This window comes from Schistocerca americana, chromosome 5 (assembly GCF_021461395.2).
Source record: "Schistocerca americana isolate TAMUIC-IGC-003095 chromosome 5, iqSchAmer2.1, whole genome shotgun sequence".
Taxonomy (NCBI): domain Eukaryota; kingdom Metazoa; phylum Arthropoda; class Insecta; order Orthoptera; family Acrididae; genus Schistocerca; species Schistocerca americana.
The window spans coordinates 605,965,460-605,980,663 of NC_060123.1; the positions used below are offsets into that span (position 1 = coordinate 605,965,460).

The following is a 15,204-nucleotide window of genomic DNA, read 5'->3' on the forward strand; positions in this document are numbered from 1 at the left end:
GATGTTTCATATTTCATTACTTCTGTTACTGTGTACAGTTAGCAGTTGTGCACACATTTCAATATTCATTATTTTCTGTCTTGCCTACTACCTTTTAGTATGTATTGTACCCATTGTTAACATTTGAGAGCAGAATTCACAGTCAGTCTCGTAAATGTAGCATATTTTCATACAGGTTTTGTGCACCACTTCTTCTTTGATTGCAAGAATTTAAAAGATTTGAGGAAAAGACAGAGGTGGAGAAAACACACACACACACACACACACACACACACACACACACACACACACACACAGTGATTGTGTGTAATCATCCCTCCAAAAATAGCAGTAGAAGCTACATGAGCATTTATCCATGTTAGTCATTTCTGTGACTTTTTTTTAAAAAAAGGGGCATTATTTTATGCCAGAAAATCAGAGTGATTTTTAACTGTACCAATTAGATTGTGTACAATCCTTACTCTGGTCATGTTTTGTTAAGGAAGGAAAACAGCTCTTACTCTTTGCTATGCTCATATTTTGGACACATGCTGCAGTAAATCTTAATCATATTACATTTCTTCTTCATGGTGGCTTGTTAATTACTGTAGCTCCCTCTGGTGGAATTGGCGTGGAAAAAATATTTGCCACTTGGTGTTTTTACTTTTTAAATTGCATTTAGCAGATATTTAATGACAAACTTCCTAGTGGTGAATTTCTCTCCTTTATATCTTATATTTATTTATTTCTGAAGTTTATGCATGTAAAAATAACAGTTCTGGGCATACATGTATGGTTCTTCATGTAGCAGCAGTTTCATTGTTGTATGTGAATTACATATTTCATGATATGTTAGATACACTGTCTACCAAAAAGTGTGAAGCATCTGGAAGGGGAAGAGGAAACAAAATGAAACCTCAGGGATAGATAGGCTATGTCATGTTATTTCAGTGATTACAGTATAGAGTGAAATTTATAAAGAACTTAGCACTATTAACCCACTTTTCAGTATGACATTGCACATCCTCTGGTCTGGGTGGATGCACTGACTCAGTCGGGAGAAGGGGGGGGGGTCATAAAGACTAGCTGGCGAACAACTTTTAACTTTTGTAACTGATTCTTGATACTGGCAGTAGGACGTACAGATGTCTTGAGTTAGTCCTGTTCATGTTGCATCGTGGGCAGATCTGAAGATCTCGCTGGCCACAGAAGTACCTAAACATCACACAAGCAGCTCATGGAGACACATGCCGTGTGTGGACAAGCACTGTCATGTTGAAAAGCAGCTCGACATATTGTAGCGCAAAAGGTAACACGAGGCAGCAGAATGTCTGTGATATACCATTGTGCCACTCAAGTTCTCTCAATCACTACTACCTGTGACCTGATGTCAAAGCTGATAGCTTCCCATAATATTATCCCCGGAGTAGCTCTGCCGTGCCTCTCCAGAACATTGGAACAAGTGGACTTCTTCCTGGGTCAGCACAATACTTGCCAATGATGGTCATCTGGAGTAGTGCAGAATGGTGATTCGTTGCGGAAGACAGTGTGACACCATTCATAAGCATCCATGCCTCCCAGTGGAGGCACATCTCCAAACACAGCTGTTTGTGTTGCGAAGCCTACGGCAGCCTATGTATGGGATGGTAATTCTCTAGTCCAACCGCTGCCAGTCTCCAACCAGTGCAGGATGACACAGAATGTTGCAGAGACTCTTGGATGGCATACGCAGATGTGTGTAGTGCTCAATGTGGCAGACCTCCCTTGAGACAGTCATACGAGTTTGCCTGCCCTCACATTCCCATGGAGTCTAACACCGGGCAATTGTAACATCTGAATGCCCCACAAATGTGGATATTGCATGATTTGATGAGTCGACCACGTGGAGACCCACAGTGAGACTGGTGTTGAGATGTTGCCTCACAAGAATCCACGGCATCCTGTATCTTTCACAGTGATGATTCAACATTTGACATACTAGTTACACTCTCTTTATATACCTTGCCATGTTTGGTTAACAAACTCTAAACATGAGTAACACTAATACACTCTGGTGGCCCTTCTACCTGTCACAGAGAATTGCAACTCAGTTTACACAGCTGACAGATAAAACTGATACTGATATTTTAGTTCTGTAACTGGTATTTTGTGGTATTTCTTAGATCCCGGTTATAACGGGTTTTTCATTTCTTAGTAGAAGCAGGTAAAAAACCAACATATCACTTTTCTATAGCAGCAGTGCTAAAATTTTTGTTTTTTAAAATAAACCTTTAAGAAAAAACTAATTTTTATTTGTAAAATATCTGTTGCTTTGAAATATTGGGTTATAATAGAAAATGGGAAGACCAATCAGCGCTATTGTAATAACAATGCCAACAGTTAAAAATGAGTGGCAAACATATGACACAAGAATAAATACAGCACTACTGATAGAGTAATGTACCTGTTGTTTTGTGGTGTAGCAAATTAGATGGTACACCTGGTCATTTCGGTAGTTCCTCACTGTTGTCTTGGGATATCAGCTGCATTGCAGAATGGAATCGTCCCTAGTTTGAAAGTAATTTACTTGGTATGGTAGCAATGAAGTGCAGTGTTCCATTTGCTTTAAAGGATTAAAAACAGGAGAGAGCACAAGAAACTTGCGACGCCATGTAAGGAGAAAACATACACAATGTTCCTTGCAAGAGAATGTAAATTTATTTTATATACCTACAATTCTGTCAGAGACAGCAAAGGACTTGGAAGAGCAGTTGAACGGAATGGACAGTGTCTTGAAAGGAGGATATAAGATGAACATCAACAAAAGCAAAACGAGGATAATGGAATGTAGTCAAATTAAATCGGGTGATGCTGAGGGGATTAGATTAGGAAATGAGACACTTAAAGTAGTAAAGGAGTTTTGCTATTTAGGGAGTAAAATAACTGATGATGGTCGAAGTAGAGAGGATATAAAATGTAGACTGGCAATGGCAAGGAAATCGTTTCTGAAGAAGAGAAATTTGTTAACGTCGAGTATAGACTTAAGTATTTGTATGGAGTGTAGCCATGTATGGAAGTGAAACATGGACGATAACTAGTTTGGACAAGAAGAGAATAGAAGCTTTCGAAATGTGGTGCTACAGAAGAATGCTGAAGATTAGATGGGTAGATCACATAACTAATGAGGAGGTGTTGAATAGGATTGGGGAGAAGAGAAGTTTGTGGCACAACTTGACTAGAAGAAGGGATTGGTTGGTAGGACATGTTTTGAGGCATCAAGGGATCACAAATTTAGCATTGGAGGGCAGCGTGGAGGGTAAAAATCGTAGAGGGAGACCAAGAGATCAATACACTAAGCAGATTCAGAAGGATGTAGGTTGCAGTAGGTACTGGGAGATGAAGAAGCTTGCACAGGATAGAGTAGCATGGAGAGCTGCATCAAACCAGTCTCAGGACTGAAGACCACAACAACAACAACAACAACAACAACAACAACCTACAATTCTGTTGATGTGCTATAAACTTGGGATAATAACTGAAACCTTAATATTATGGTTGCTTTAGGGTGAAAACTCATAGCATCATGAAGAGAAGACTGCAGGAAAGTTAACAACTTGTGAGCTTTTGCTCCTGCCATTGCCGTGCCAGTCTTCTTCAACTTCATCTATGGTGGAGACAATGAGACCAGTTTCTATCGCAGCCTCAACCTCGTATTGATAGAGATTTCCTACTCCTTTACATTAGTTGGAATTTTTCAATCTTTGTTCAAAGTCTACATTTATTAATGGAGACAACAGCAATAAAAACAAGAAAATTGGTTATTTCAGAAATAATTTCCTTTAGTGGTTTTAACAGTCATGGTAAAATGGAGATGAAAAAGATTGGTATAATCAAACGCCAGTTTTTTTTTTTTTTTTTTTGTTTTTTTTTTTGTTTTTGTGATAACTGGAACCCTAATTGACATCCAATAACGTCATATGGATGCTTCATTTTTTTGTCATTCAGTGTATGTCAGTTTTCAACTTAACAGTGTGTTCCTTATGCTTATAGGAATCTGAAATATGCTCAAGAGAGAAAATAAGGGAAATGGAGAAACTATTGAAAGAGAAAGAAAATGAATTGCATCGTCAGTTAGATGAAGCAGCTGTTGCAGCATCAAGCCTTACTTTAGAAAGAACAAAGCTAGTTAACGAAAAGTTGCGTTTGGAACAAGATGTACGCCGTCTTGACGTAAGATTAACTGATGTTGAGAAAAATAGCCAAGAAAAAGAGAAACAACTTCAGGCAGCTAACCATCAGTTAGAAGCAAAGGTAAAACTAATGAGTTTTTGTTTTTGTAGTATTGTATATAGGTTTTTGCAATGTTAGGCAATGATGATGTTTTGTGACAAAGTACAGTGTCTGCCAAGTCAACAAATACTTCATACATGGGTTACTTTAGACCATAATTTCATTATTAACAGTTCTTTCTCACACAAAAAAGTCAAAATTTTGAGTATGAATGCATAAGAATGCTTGGAACTATGTGTGTATCTTTGAATGTTTCGTAAGCAATTTATCATATTTCATCCCCCTCCTGGTTTTTTGTGTGTCTTTTATTTTTTAACTACATTTATGTTAGCTTGTCACGACATGGATGCTGATTTGTCAAGAATCAGATCCTGGGATTAATAGAATATTATTCAGCAGTAAGAATGATAATAAAGGTACATCCTGAAATGAATGGTGATAGTTGCTGAAACTAATTTTGCACAGATTAAGGAAAAAGTGAGGTAAGGAGGAAAAATTATTACTGGAGAAGTGGTTAAATATATAAATCTGTTTACAGTGAGTCATGGAGAAAAACTATGTAGGTGACTGCTAAAGAGCTAAAATAATATTATCTTGTTATTTCATGAAGTTCAATAAACATCTGTTTACCAGTAGTTGGTGTCAGTAGACATAGCATTGGGGAGGAGGGGAGAGATAAGACAAGCCATAGGAAACAAATGTATAAAACTATTCACAGTTGAAGATCATCTGCGCAGAGAGGAATTAAAAGTTTTTAAAATGTAATAAAGTGTTTGGGAGTGGAATTGTCTGGAGATCCAAGTGTAAATGAGACAGTGAACCAGCAACAGACAGAAGTGAGACAGAGGTGGTAGTAAACAAAAAGCCTACTCAGAGAGAAGACAACAAAAATCATTTCCCAAAACTAAGCTGATTCCGTGCAAAGACAGTGTCTATCTGTGGGAATTATACCTGTCAAGATCAAAAATGAGTCTGCAAAATTATCTGGACACTGATAACTGTCCTAGGTGAATTCAAGTTAATCATTCAACGATTTTTGCCAGTCACCCGATTCTGCTGTAACAGCTGTGGAATCATTCAAAGCAGTGCAGAAGTTCTCCAGTCTTGGAAAATTAGTTGAAGGCAGCTTCAACCTACTAAATATAGACTGGGATGTCTATAGATTCATTGGAGGCAGTACGGGAATCAGTCTTGTAAAGTAGTTCTGAACATTTTCTCCAAACACTGTGTTGAGCAGCTAGTTCAACAACCCATATGTGATGGAAATATTTTAGAACTTTTAGCTACAAACAGACCTGACTTTATCGACACTGTCGGTCTAGAGACAAGGATTAGTTATCATGATATTGTCATAGCGACTATGGTTACTAAAGTTGATAAATCCATCAAAAAGTCTAATCCTGATTAGGCAATGAGTGGACATCAGTTAGTTCTAATATGATAGACATAGTTGAACTGTGGACAAAGTTTAAACTGATTGTAAACTGTACTCTGGAGATGTATGTATTGAGTAAATGAATTAAGAATAGAAAGGGCCTCAATGCATAGCTTTAAAAAATCTGAAACTTCTGAGGAACCAGAGAAAGAATGCAGAAAAGTTGACAGGTGAAAGTTAATAGAAATTCATGCATCTGTAAAAAGATCGATGTGCAAAACATAAAACAACTTCTAGCATTATGCATTAGTGAAAGATCTTGTGAAGAACCCAAGAATATTGTAATCCTGTGTAAGATCACTGAGCAGGTTGAAGCCTTCTGTTCAGTAGCACATTGATCAGTCTTGTGTGGCAACACACAACAGAAAATGGAAGGTTGAAGTTTTATATATTGCATTAAAAAAAAAAAAATCATTCATACAGGGGGCTGTACAGGGTTACGACCCTTTTGCCATTGTGCAGACTTCTGTACGGAAGACATTGAAATAAGCATCCCTGGCATTGAAAAACAACTGAAAGACTTGAAAATAATTAAGTCCCTATGTCTCGTTGGAATGCCAATCCAGTTTTTAAAGCATTTGGCGCTTGATGATCTATTAAGGGATAGAGCTAATTATGCTGTCTTGGGTAGTGAGTGTTTATCAGAGGTGATGGTATCGTTAGGAATATTCTAGCAAAGTGAGAAAAGATCATTCTTGGTCTGTGTGTATAGAGTATCTCAAAAGAAAGTTTATATTTGATGTGTCTAAATAAAATAGAAGTTGAAGTCTGTCAACAAAATCTTTATTTATTATTGAAATATACAGTTTAATAATTTACTTCTTAAAAATAATGACATTTAAGTGGAATCTAGTATGGCTACGTCACTCATTTAAACATGAACAAAATTTTGCACAACGGCTTGGCATATAGACATTGGGATGGCTGCCACTTCAATATGGATATTTTCTTTTGATTGCTCCAGAGAAGTCAGATTAATGACATACACTTCAGATTTGACGTATCCTCATAAGGAAAAATCCATGGGCCTCAAATCTGGGCTGCATGGGGGCCAATATATGTGACCACTCATGGAGATCAATTTGCCAGGGAAAATTTCACGAACTCACTGTATAGATGCATTAGATATGTATGGCTCTGTCTTGCTGAAACCATATTCTTTGGTTATAATGAGCTAATTTTTGCGATTATAACACCAAAAAGTCATTTGACACTGTCACATAATATTCCAAATTCACTGTAACTGCACGACCCCTCTCGTCCTTGAAAGAGTATGGACCAATTATTCCTCGAGCCAACACTGCAGCTCATACAGTAATTTCTGCTGAATGAAGGGGTTTCTCTTGCTTCTGTTTAGGATTCGTTGCTCTCCAATAGTGGCAGTTTTGCTTATTGATATGACCAATCAGCTGGAAATGAGCTTCGTCAGAAAACAGGATGATGATAAATAAAGGGCACTCAGTCTCATCATTAATGAACTGCAGCCTTTGTGTGGCATCCTCAAGCTTTACTTCTTGCACCAATTGGATTTTGTAAGAGTACAGTATAAGTTCTTTTTGCAGAATTTGGTGAAGGATGATCTATGCACATTTAAAGAATTTGCACCCCTATGAATGCAAAGGTTAGAATAATCATGAACACATGGATTTACACTCTCCATAGATTCGCCCATTCTTGATGACCTTGGTCATCCAGATTTTGGTTTGGCCAGTGTTGAACCAGTTTCCTCAAACTTTTTGATCCATTTCCGGATAAGGGGAACACTTAGAGCATCATTTACATTATGCAAACCATGATCACTGCAAAACTTCCCCTCTGCTACAGTCACTGAACCACCGTTTTTGTAAAATTCTTGCACACAGAAACATGGTATGCCCCCAAGAAATGCTCCATATCAGCTGAATTCCTAAAGACCAAGCAAGCAGTGAACATACCCCTTCTCACTCCCCCCAATTTGTTGCACATGCACATAAAGCTCTTCAAGTGTAAACTTTCTTTCGAGACATCCTATACATAAATGATCTGGTGGGTAGGGTGATCAGCTGTTTGCTGATGACACTTTCGTGTACAGGAAAATGTCACCATTGACTGACTGACGGAGGATACAGGATGAAGGTAGAATTTTTAATTGGTTTGATGAATGGCATTTTGCTCTAAATGCAGAAAAATGTAAGCTAATGGAGATGACTAGGAAATACATCTTGTAATGTTCAAATACAACATTAGTGGTGTGCTGCTTGACACAGTCACATTGATTAAACATCTAGGTGTAATGTTGCAAAACAAAATGAAATGGACTCACCACATTAGGTCGGTAGTAGGTAAGGCGAACGCTCTACTTTGGTTTATTGGGTGTGTTTTATAGAAGTGTAGCTCATCTATAAAGGAGGCTGCATACAGAACAATTGTATGCTCCTCACTAGCTGTGTTTGGGTGTTGGATCCCCTGGGTCAGATTTAAGGTGGTCAATGAAGCAGTTCAGAGGGTATTGTTAGGAATATTACCAATATGTTCGATCAATACAGAAGTATTACAGGAATGCTCTGTGAACTCAAATGGGAATTTCTTCAGGGAAGGTGATGTTCTTTCCATGCGAAAGTTTAGAGATCGGGCTTTGTCATTTCTCCCTTGCTCCATTTGCAAGCAAAATGTAAAAACCCATGGCTGTCAATGGTGCAAAGTAGTCTCCCCCTCCCCCCTCCCTCCCCTCATGCTGTGTGCGATGATGACTTGCAGAGAGTGTATGTAGACTTAGATATAGACATCAAGGGGAGGGGCAGCAGATGGAAATAGCAGGAAAGATTAGTACAAGATAGACCAGTTGGATAGTATGGATGAAGTATCTACTGCCATGTCAGCACAGGAAGCTTTTTCAATTGGTGGCCAAATGATCATTCAGTGTCAAGAGTCAAAGCGAGGATCAAATTATTAAATACAACAAATTAATATTATATAAATTGATATGAATACACTGTCCATCCGAAAAGTTCCAAGACTGACATTCCAGGTGTATGAGCTATGGTCAGTGCACTAACTATAGTGGCAGCTGCAAACATCGGATGTGCATTTGACCAGTCGGTTGTGAGCAGATAGTGTTAAGCAGTGGATGTGTGGTGATAGTGTGTCAGTGTCATTGTGTCACAAGTTGCAATGGTGCAACACCTGTAAATAAAGTGTTTGAGACATTCTCCAGAATATTTGAAAGAAGAGAAAATCGTGTTCAATGTTGGTCCCATCCAGCTCTATTCCAGAACAAAAATGACAATGCATAGGTGCCTACCATGATTTTGAAATACAAAACACGTACAATTATTTTATGGAGAAAATCATCACGCATAACGAGACTTGGTGTTATCAATATGAACCTATTTGTATATGAGAAAGTGCAGAAATTGAGATAAAGGTTCAATGCCATGGTGGTGTGAAAAACATTAAAGGCTACATGAATTGAACATCATCTCAAAGAAGGACTTTCATGTAAAGCTCTACAAAAATTTAATAAGAGAATTTGCTTTGTTCTGAAGTTATAAAGTCATCAGTATTGATGTCCATCATATTCAAAATTAATCCCCTAGAATTATTTATTTGTTGTATCTCATTGCAACAGATTGGAGGCATGTCAAAAGAACCGTAGGACCAGATGTATTACACAGGCAGCTGCAACATTTCTGCAGCTGCCGAAAATGAACTACTGCATGATACTCCATTTTATCAGTGTCTTGCACCATTTTGAGTTGCCTCCACCTAGCGCTGCGACGACTGTGGCATGGGGATTTCAGTCTGACGAGGACTGCAAAATTGTACTTGCCAGAAAAAAATTTAAAAGATATTATTTAACTCTATTCTTGCATCCCATTTTACAAATAATTTTTGTTATAGGGGATACAGGACAAAGTCGTGAAATGTCATTCTTGTGAAACTCAAATGGTTCTCTGTTCCTACAAAGTAATGAGTGCAATCAACAAGGGATCTCAAATTTATTCCATAGTCATAGATTTTCAGGAGTGTTTTAATACTATTCCTGGCAATCTGCTTCGTATGAAATGGCGTGCTCATGGAATATCACATAGACCGTGTTACTGAATCCATGATTTTCTATCATAACGGTCACAGTAAGTAATAACTCATTGGGATTCCTGGTAGGAAACCATTTTTGTTCTATGCGAATGATTTGGGAGCTCTCGTAGATTATGTGCATTTGATGCTATTGTTTACTATCAAGTGATGGTAACAGAAGATTAGAACTAATTACAAAGTCATTGAGGCGAGATGTTTGAATTGGCAACTGACAAAGTATGAGGCCCACCACATAAGCACCAACAGAATTCTTTAAATTTATGTCACATATTAAAGATGTAAATTAGAGGCTGTTTGAATAAATATCTATGGATTATGGGTAGGAGAATTTTAAATTGGTGTGATCCTGCAGTAAATGTTGTAGGGATGTAAACTGAAGGCAGTTTTATTGGTAGTGCTCTTAGTATGTTCAGCATTTTCCCAAAAGAAACTTCTTAAACTGCCATTACAAAATTCACAAAAGAAACTGCGTACAGTACACAGGGTCACCCTCTTATAGAGTATTGCTTTGCGATGTAGAATTTATACCAGATAGGACTGAGAGAAGACTGGGGGAAAAAAAATCAAATGAGAATGCCTTGTTTTGTGTTATCACAGAGTAGGGACTGAAGTGTCATTGATTTGATAAAGGAGGTGGTACGGCAATCATTAAAACAGAGTTTTCATTGCAGTGAAGGATCTTCACAAAATGTCAGTCGCAACTGTCTTCTTGTCTTGCATTCTTTGCCAAACAGTTAAGCATGAATTGCACAGTAATAATGTAAAGTAGATAAATGTGAACTGAACATTCAGTGAACAATATTCACTTATGAGAATCAAACTTTGCTGTCACCTGATTATGTACCTCTTCTTGAACCATTAATTTCTCGATGCTTACACTGAGTTGTGCCGAGATCCCTGCCCTTTAAATTACCTAACCCAGTTATTCTACTTAAGATGTTTAGTAAACTGTATGCATTATTGGCTTCATTATTATAATAGTGTGGAACATTTGCTTTTTCTGCTTTTCAGTGTTTGAGCTATTATGAAATGTATTTTCCACTATTTAGCAAGGTAATATGTTTTTCTCTAGGTGAAGAAACTGCAAGAAGAAAAGGATGCTTTACAAAAATCTGTCCAAGAATTAGAATTTGCAAACTCTGAACTTGAGAAAAATCTTGCTAAAATTAATGAGAGAAATCAACAAGTGGCACTCAGTGTGAGAAGTGGACATACATCTGGTAAGAGTTACAAAAAAGTTCTTTATAAATTTGTGTACGGGTTTTTCAAATATGACTTTGCAGTAATATGCCCGTATCAAGCCATCTCCAAAGTGAAGTACACATACTGTATAATGAAGAAATATCTGTAGAATCCTTAAGCCTTTTACTTATTATAATTTTTTTTTTTAAAAAAAAAAGCTTCCTTCTTGTTGTGCTGCAAATAGTAAATTGGGGAAGGGGTGTTGAAGTAATAGATAAAATGTTAGTACCCAATAAAATTATGACAATAAGATTTCATTAACAATATTTGTCGCAGCTTATGCTCTACATTTCCTCCTAAATAAAAGTTAAAATCATTGTCACACTGATTCATGATTAAAGGAGAAATGCAATGCAAGAAAGAAAGATATGTCATCCTATATATTTTTTGCTTCATTCTATTTCTTTAATATTAAAAAACTGGTGTTCACTGTTTCATTGGTATCATTTACAAAGTTGCTAAACAAAAATGATGCAGAGTTCGGTTGGTTGTAATTATCTATTACAATTTTGAAGCAACATCTTAAGTAGTAAATACAAGTAATACATGTGATTTCTTATAAACAGTATGTGAGATATCTCTGTAGCATTTCAAATAAATAATGAGAACATTTTTCAATGCAGGAGTGCAAGAAAAAAGTATAGGTCATAAAGTGGACCTTATATCTCCATCTAGTTTGTCATCTGGATTTGATGTGTTCAGTGGTGAAAGTGGGTCGCTTCCAACCAGCCTCTGGTCTCTGCCATCCCGATTCTTTGACAGTATGAAGGAAAGCACAAACAGTAGTGGCATGCAATATGTACTTGCTAGACAGTATAGTGATTTGTCTGATGGCATGTCGGAAGAACTTGCGTCAGATGAGTATAGAGGAATGGTAAGACACTCAGCTCAATCTTACTTATGATACTTTACTAATTGTATAGTGTATTTGTTAGTAATTTCACTGGAAATTACTTATTATAGAATTAAAGTAATGCTGTCTTTAGACTAGATCATTTTCCCCCGTTTTATTTCCAGGTGCCTAGAGTAGGCAGGCAATTATCTGCCCCTTGCGAACAACAATTGGATTCTTTTGAAACGAGAAATACAGCAACTTCACCTGATTTAGGAATTGAAAGTGATCAAGGCCGATTGTCAAGCCTTGAGGCTGCTCCTGCACAAACACCTTTACTACATTTGGAAAGGACACAGCATCTGGAAAATCAGGATGGGATACTTCAAAATAATTCTGCTCTTGTTCCTACTTCAAGTAAGTTCCCTATTCCAGAATGAGATTTTCACTCTGCAGCGAAGTGTGTGCTGATATGAAACTTCCTTACAGATTAAAACCGTGTGCCAGACCGAGACTCGAACTCGGTCCGGCACACAGTTTTAATCTGTCAGGAAGTTTCAAGTTCCCTATTATTACCTTTCATTTTTAGCTTTTACTGGCTACTATAGCTGTTACATGCCATTGAATGTGTTGGTAAGGAAATACTTACCAGCAGAGAGACTTGAAAATATGCATGGATGGCAGCTTGAATAACAGGTTAACAATATGTTCATGTTTGTAATGTTTTCCCCCTTTTGATTTCCTGCTCTCTCTATGCCCTTGTATCCCCTCACCCGCACAAATGAGGAATGAACTAATAGTTTTGAAATCTAGGATAATGTAATGACTTTTAAATGTGCATATCAGCAATACTAAAAATTTTGCCTTATAAGTAACATTCAGATATTACATCTCATAATTTTGTCAAGTGAATTTCCTTTCTGATACAACTATCACATGTTGCAGCTGACAAAATTCATCATTAGAAAAATTGTCAGTTTTATGAAAGTCAACATATAAATGCAAATGCAACCCTACGATTCATCAGAATTCATCAGTGGAACTAATTTCCTTGATGAAGTACAATGTTTTTTTTTATTTTTTAGTTAAGATTTTGTGCTGTAATTATTACATGGGTAAAATTCTTTTGTTGCAGAGAATGAATGTAATGACCTGACAATGCTCAGGCAAGAAAATACAGAACTGAAGAGACGCCTCGTTCAAACTCGTAAAGCTTTAGAGAAAACAGTTGAGCAACTTGTAAGTGCAAATCAGAGAAAGAAACAGGTTGAAAAAGCTATATGTAAGCAGTTGTACAAAACACACACCATACTCAAGCAATCAAGGGTTAATTTGCAAAGTGAAACAACAGAAGGTTCATGTACAGAAGAATATGAGTAACTTTGCAGAGTGTTTACAAATTATTGAGTGTATATAGTTAAGAAATTCTAAAATTTCTTTTAAGATGAATTCGTACCCAAAAATTTGGTGTATGGCTCAGGGTAATTTATTTGTTGCTGTGAAGCTAACTTAGTGTCAGTGATAGAAACAGATGCAGTGAAATGGCTGGCAATGCATGATTAACAGTGACATTTGACTTCGTGAAATATATTTTTCTTGTAAAATGTTTTTCAGGATTTTTGAAATAGTGGTTAATGTGACTTCACGTTTTCATCAGTTTGTCCTTGTCTTGACAAATGCTTTATACTGCCAAAAAGTAAAGTATGAGGTATTGATACCATGCCTGTGGATAAATACATGACCATTTTCAAAACAAATATTTTTAATATTCTTGATATGTCTGTTATTTGTACCTGTTGTAAAGTAATTCATTTCACACATTGTGTGAAACTGTTTCTTAATGTTTGTACATATTGTACTATACATTTTCCTTTTTTTAACAAAATAAATATTTATCTTCTGAATTTATATGAAAAATGTTTTAAACCCTTTTCTCTGAAGCAAAGTTGTAGTCATAAAGTATTCCTTACTTTCCTACCATTATTAGATTTATACGCTGCCTCTGTGGTCTAGTGAGATGCTGGGTTTGATTCCTGGTGACCACCTCATATTTTATTGTGGTGGGAAGGTCAGGAATAAAGTTCACTCAGCCAAAAATGAGAAGCTGCTTGATGAAATAAGTAGCAAAATTAATGTGCATGCTGCTGAAGTGGCATCAGGCAGAGAAAGAATTACATCAAGCTGGTAGCCACATAACATTTATGTTTTTTGTGGTCATCTCGCGTCCGTCGGCCGTCGTAATTTAATGTATATATTATTATTGTTATTATTATTTTTTGATTGTTGCCGACTTACGTGGTGGGCCTTAATAAAAATGATATTTAAGTTGAACAATGTAATAAACTCGGCTAGTCAGTTCACTTTAAAGCAAGAAATCTTTAGTTATTAACACGTTCGCTGCGATTGCCCGTGCGAGCCGCTAACGCGCGAGGCGGACGCTTGTAAGCGCACGTGCGCTGAGAGCTGAAATCATAGCCCTGCGAAACCTGTAAGTTTGTGGCGAATAAACTAGATGCCGCCAGCTGATTCGTTTGGAGTTCGTACGCTGGCTACCAGAGGCGCAGCGTTCCACTCAGTCAAAACAGTTCGGGGCTAGCTGCCAGGAGCGCTGCAATCACTTCTCTTTGCAGCCGCACGGCCTTCTATGATTTTTATTTCGAGGAAATAACTTTACATAGTTACCGACTTAGCTCGCCACTGTATCTTTTCATAATTCTTATGGATGAATAAAACTTTGTTCTGCAAGGGAAGTCAGCAGTTTCAAGTTATAATAAGATACTGCTGGAATTTATATTTCGTAATCCATACCTGGCTGAATACAAATTATGAACACGCCTAAATTTTGATCGCAAGACTAATGTCTAGTTTTGCGACAAATTCATGTTGTGCACGAACGTAATATTGGCAACGAATATAACGTCTGCGGAAGAGGTGCTAGATATAGAAATACAAGTACACTTTAGCTGCATGCCGATCATGTGATAAATGCTGCCTGCTGTCTGTCGCTTATAAGCGTTACATGCATTTATTGCAAACAATTCTAACAAAGCCCCTTATTTATTTATTGTATTGCTAACTGGACAGAAAATGCAATTCACACAAGTGACAAATCCACTCCATTGAAAAAGAATTAGTCGGAAAACACCAAAAGATTTATAAAACGAAGAAAAAGAAACAGGACTCGTCTGCAATGTGGTGCTATGGAAACCCAATCACAAATATATACATATTATAAAAATGACTGTATGTGTATGTATGTATGTTCCACATCTCCTCCTACTGGACCGATTTCAACGAAACGTGGTACACATATTCCTATTATCGGAAAACTATCACTGTAGGGGTAAGAACCACATACGACACATACGTC

General features: G+C 37.1%; 1 protein-coding gene across 5 annotated transcripts in view; it reads left to right on the top strand.

Moving 5' to 3' along the window:
- The window catches only part of LOC124615566 (centrosomin), a 406,915-nt gene extending 393,177 nt beyond the window's left edge, over positions 1-13,738 (top strand). For 4 of the 5 annotated variants that reach the window (XM_047143545.1, XM_047143544.1, XM_047143547.1 and 1 more), the window contains 5 exons: positions 4,009-4,269; positions 10,833-10,980; positions 11,626-11,876; positions 12,020-12,251; positions 12,970-13,738. In XM_047143545.1, the coding sequence (XP_046999501.1) occupies positions 4,009-4,269; positions 10,833-10,980; positions 11,626-11,876; positions 12,020-12,251; positions 12,970-13,214 (1,137 nt within the window). In that variant the 3' untranslated portion in view covers positions 13,215-13,738. The remainder of the gene's footprint in view (positions 1-4,008; positions 4,270-10,832; positions 10,981-11,625; positions 11,877-12,019; positions 12,252-12,969) is intronic. The other variant, XM_047143548.1, reaches the window with a different exon arrangement.
- Positions 13,739-15,204: the final 1,466 nt, after the last annotated feature.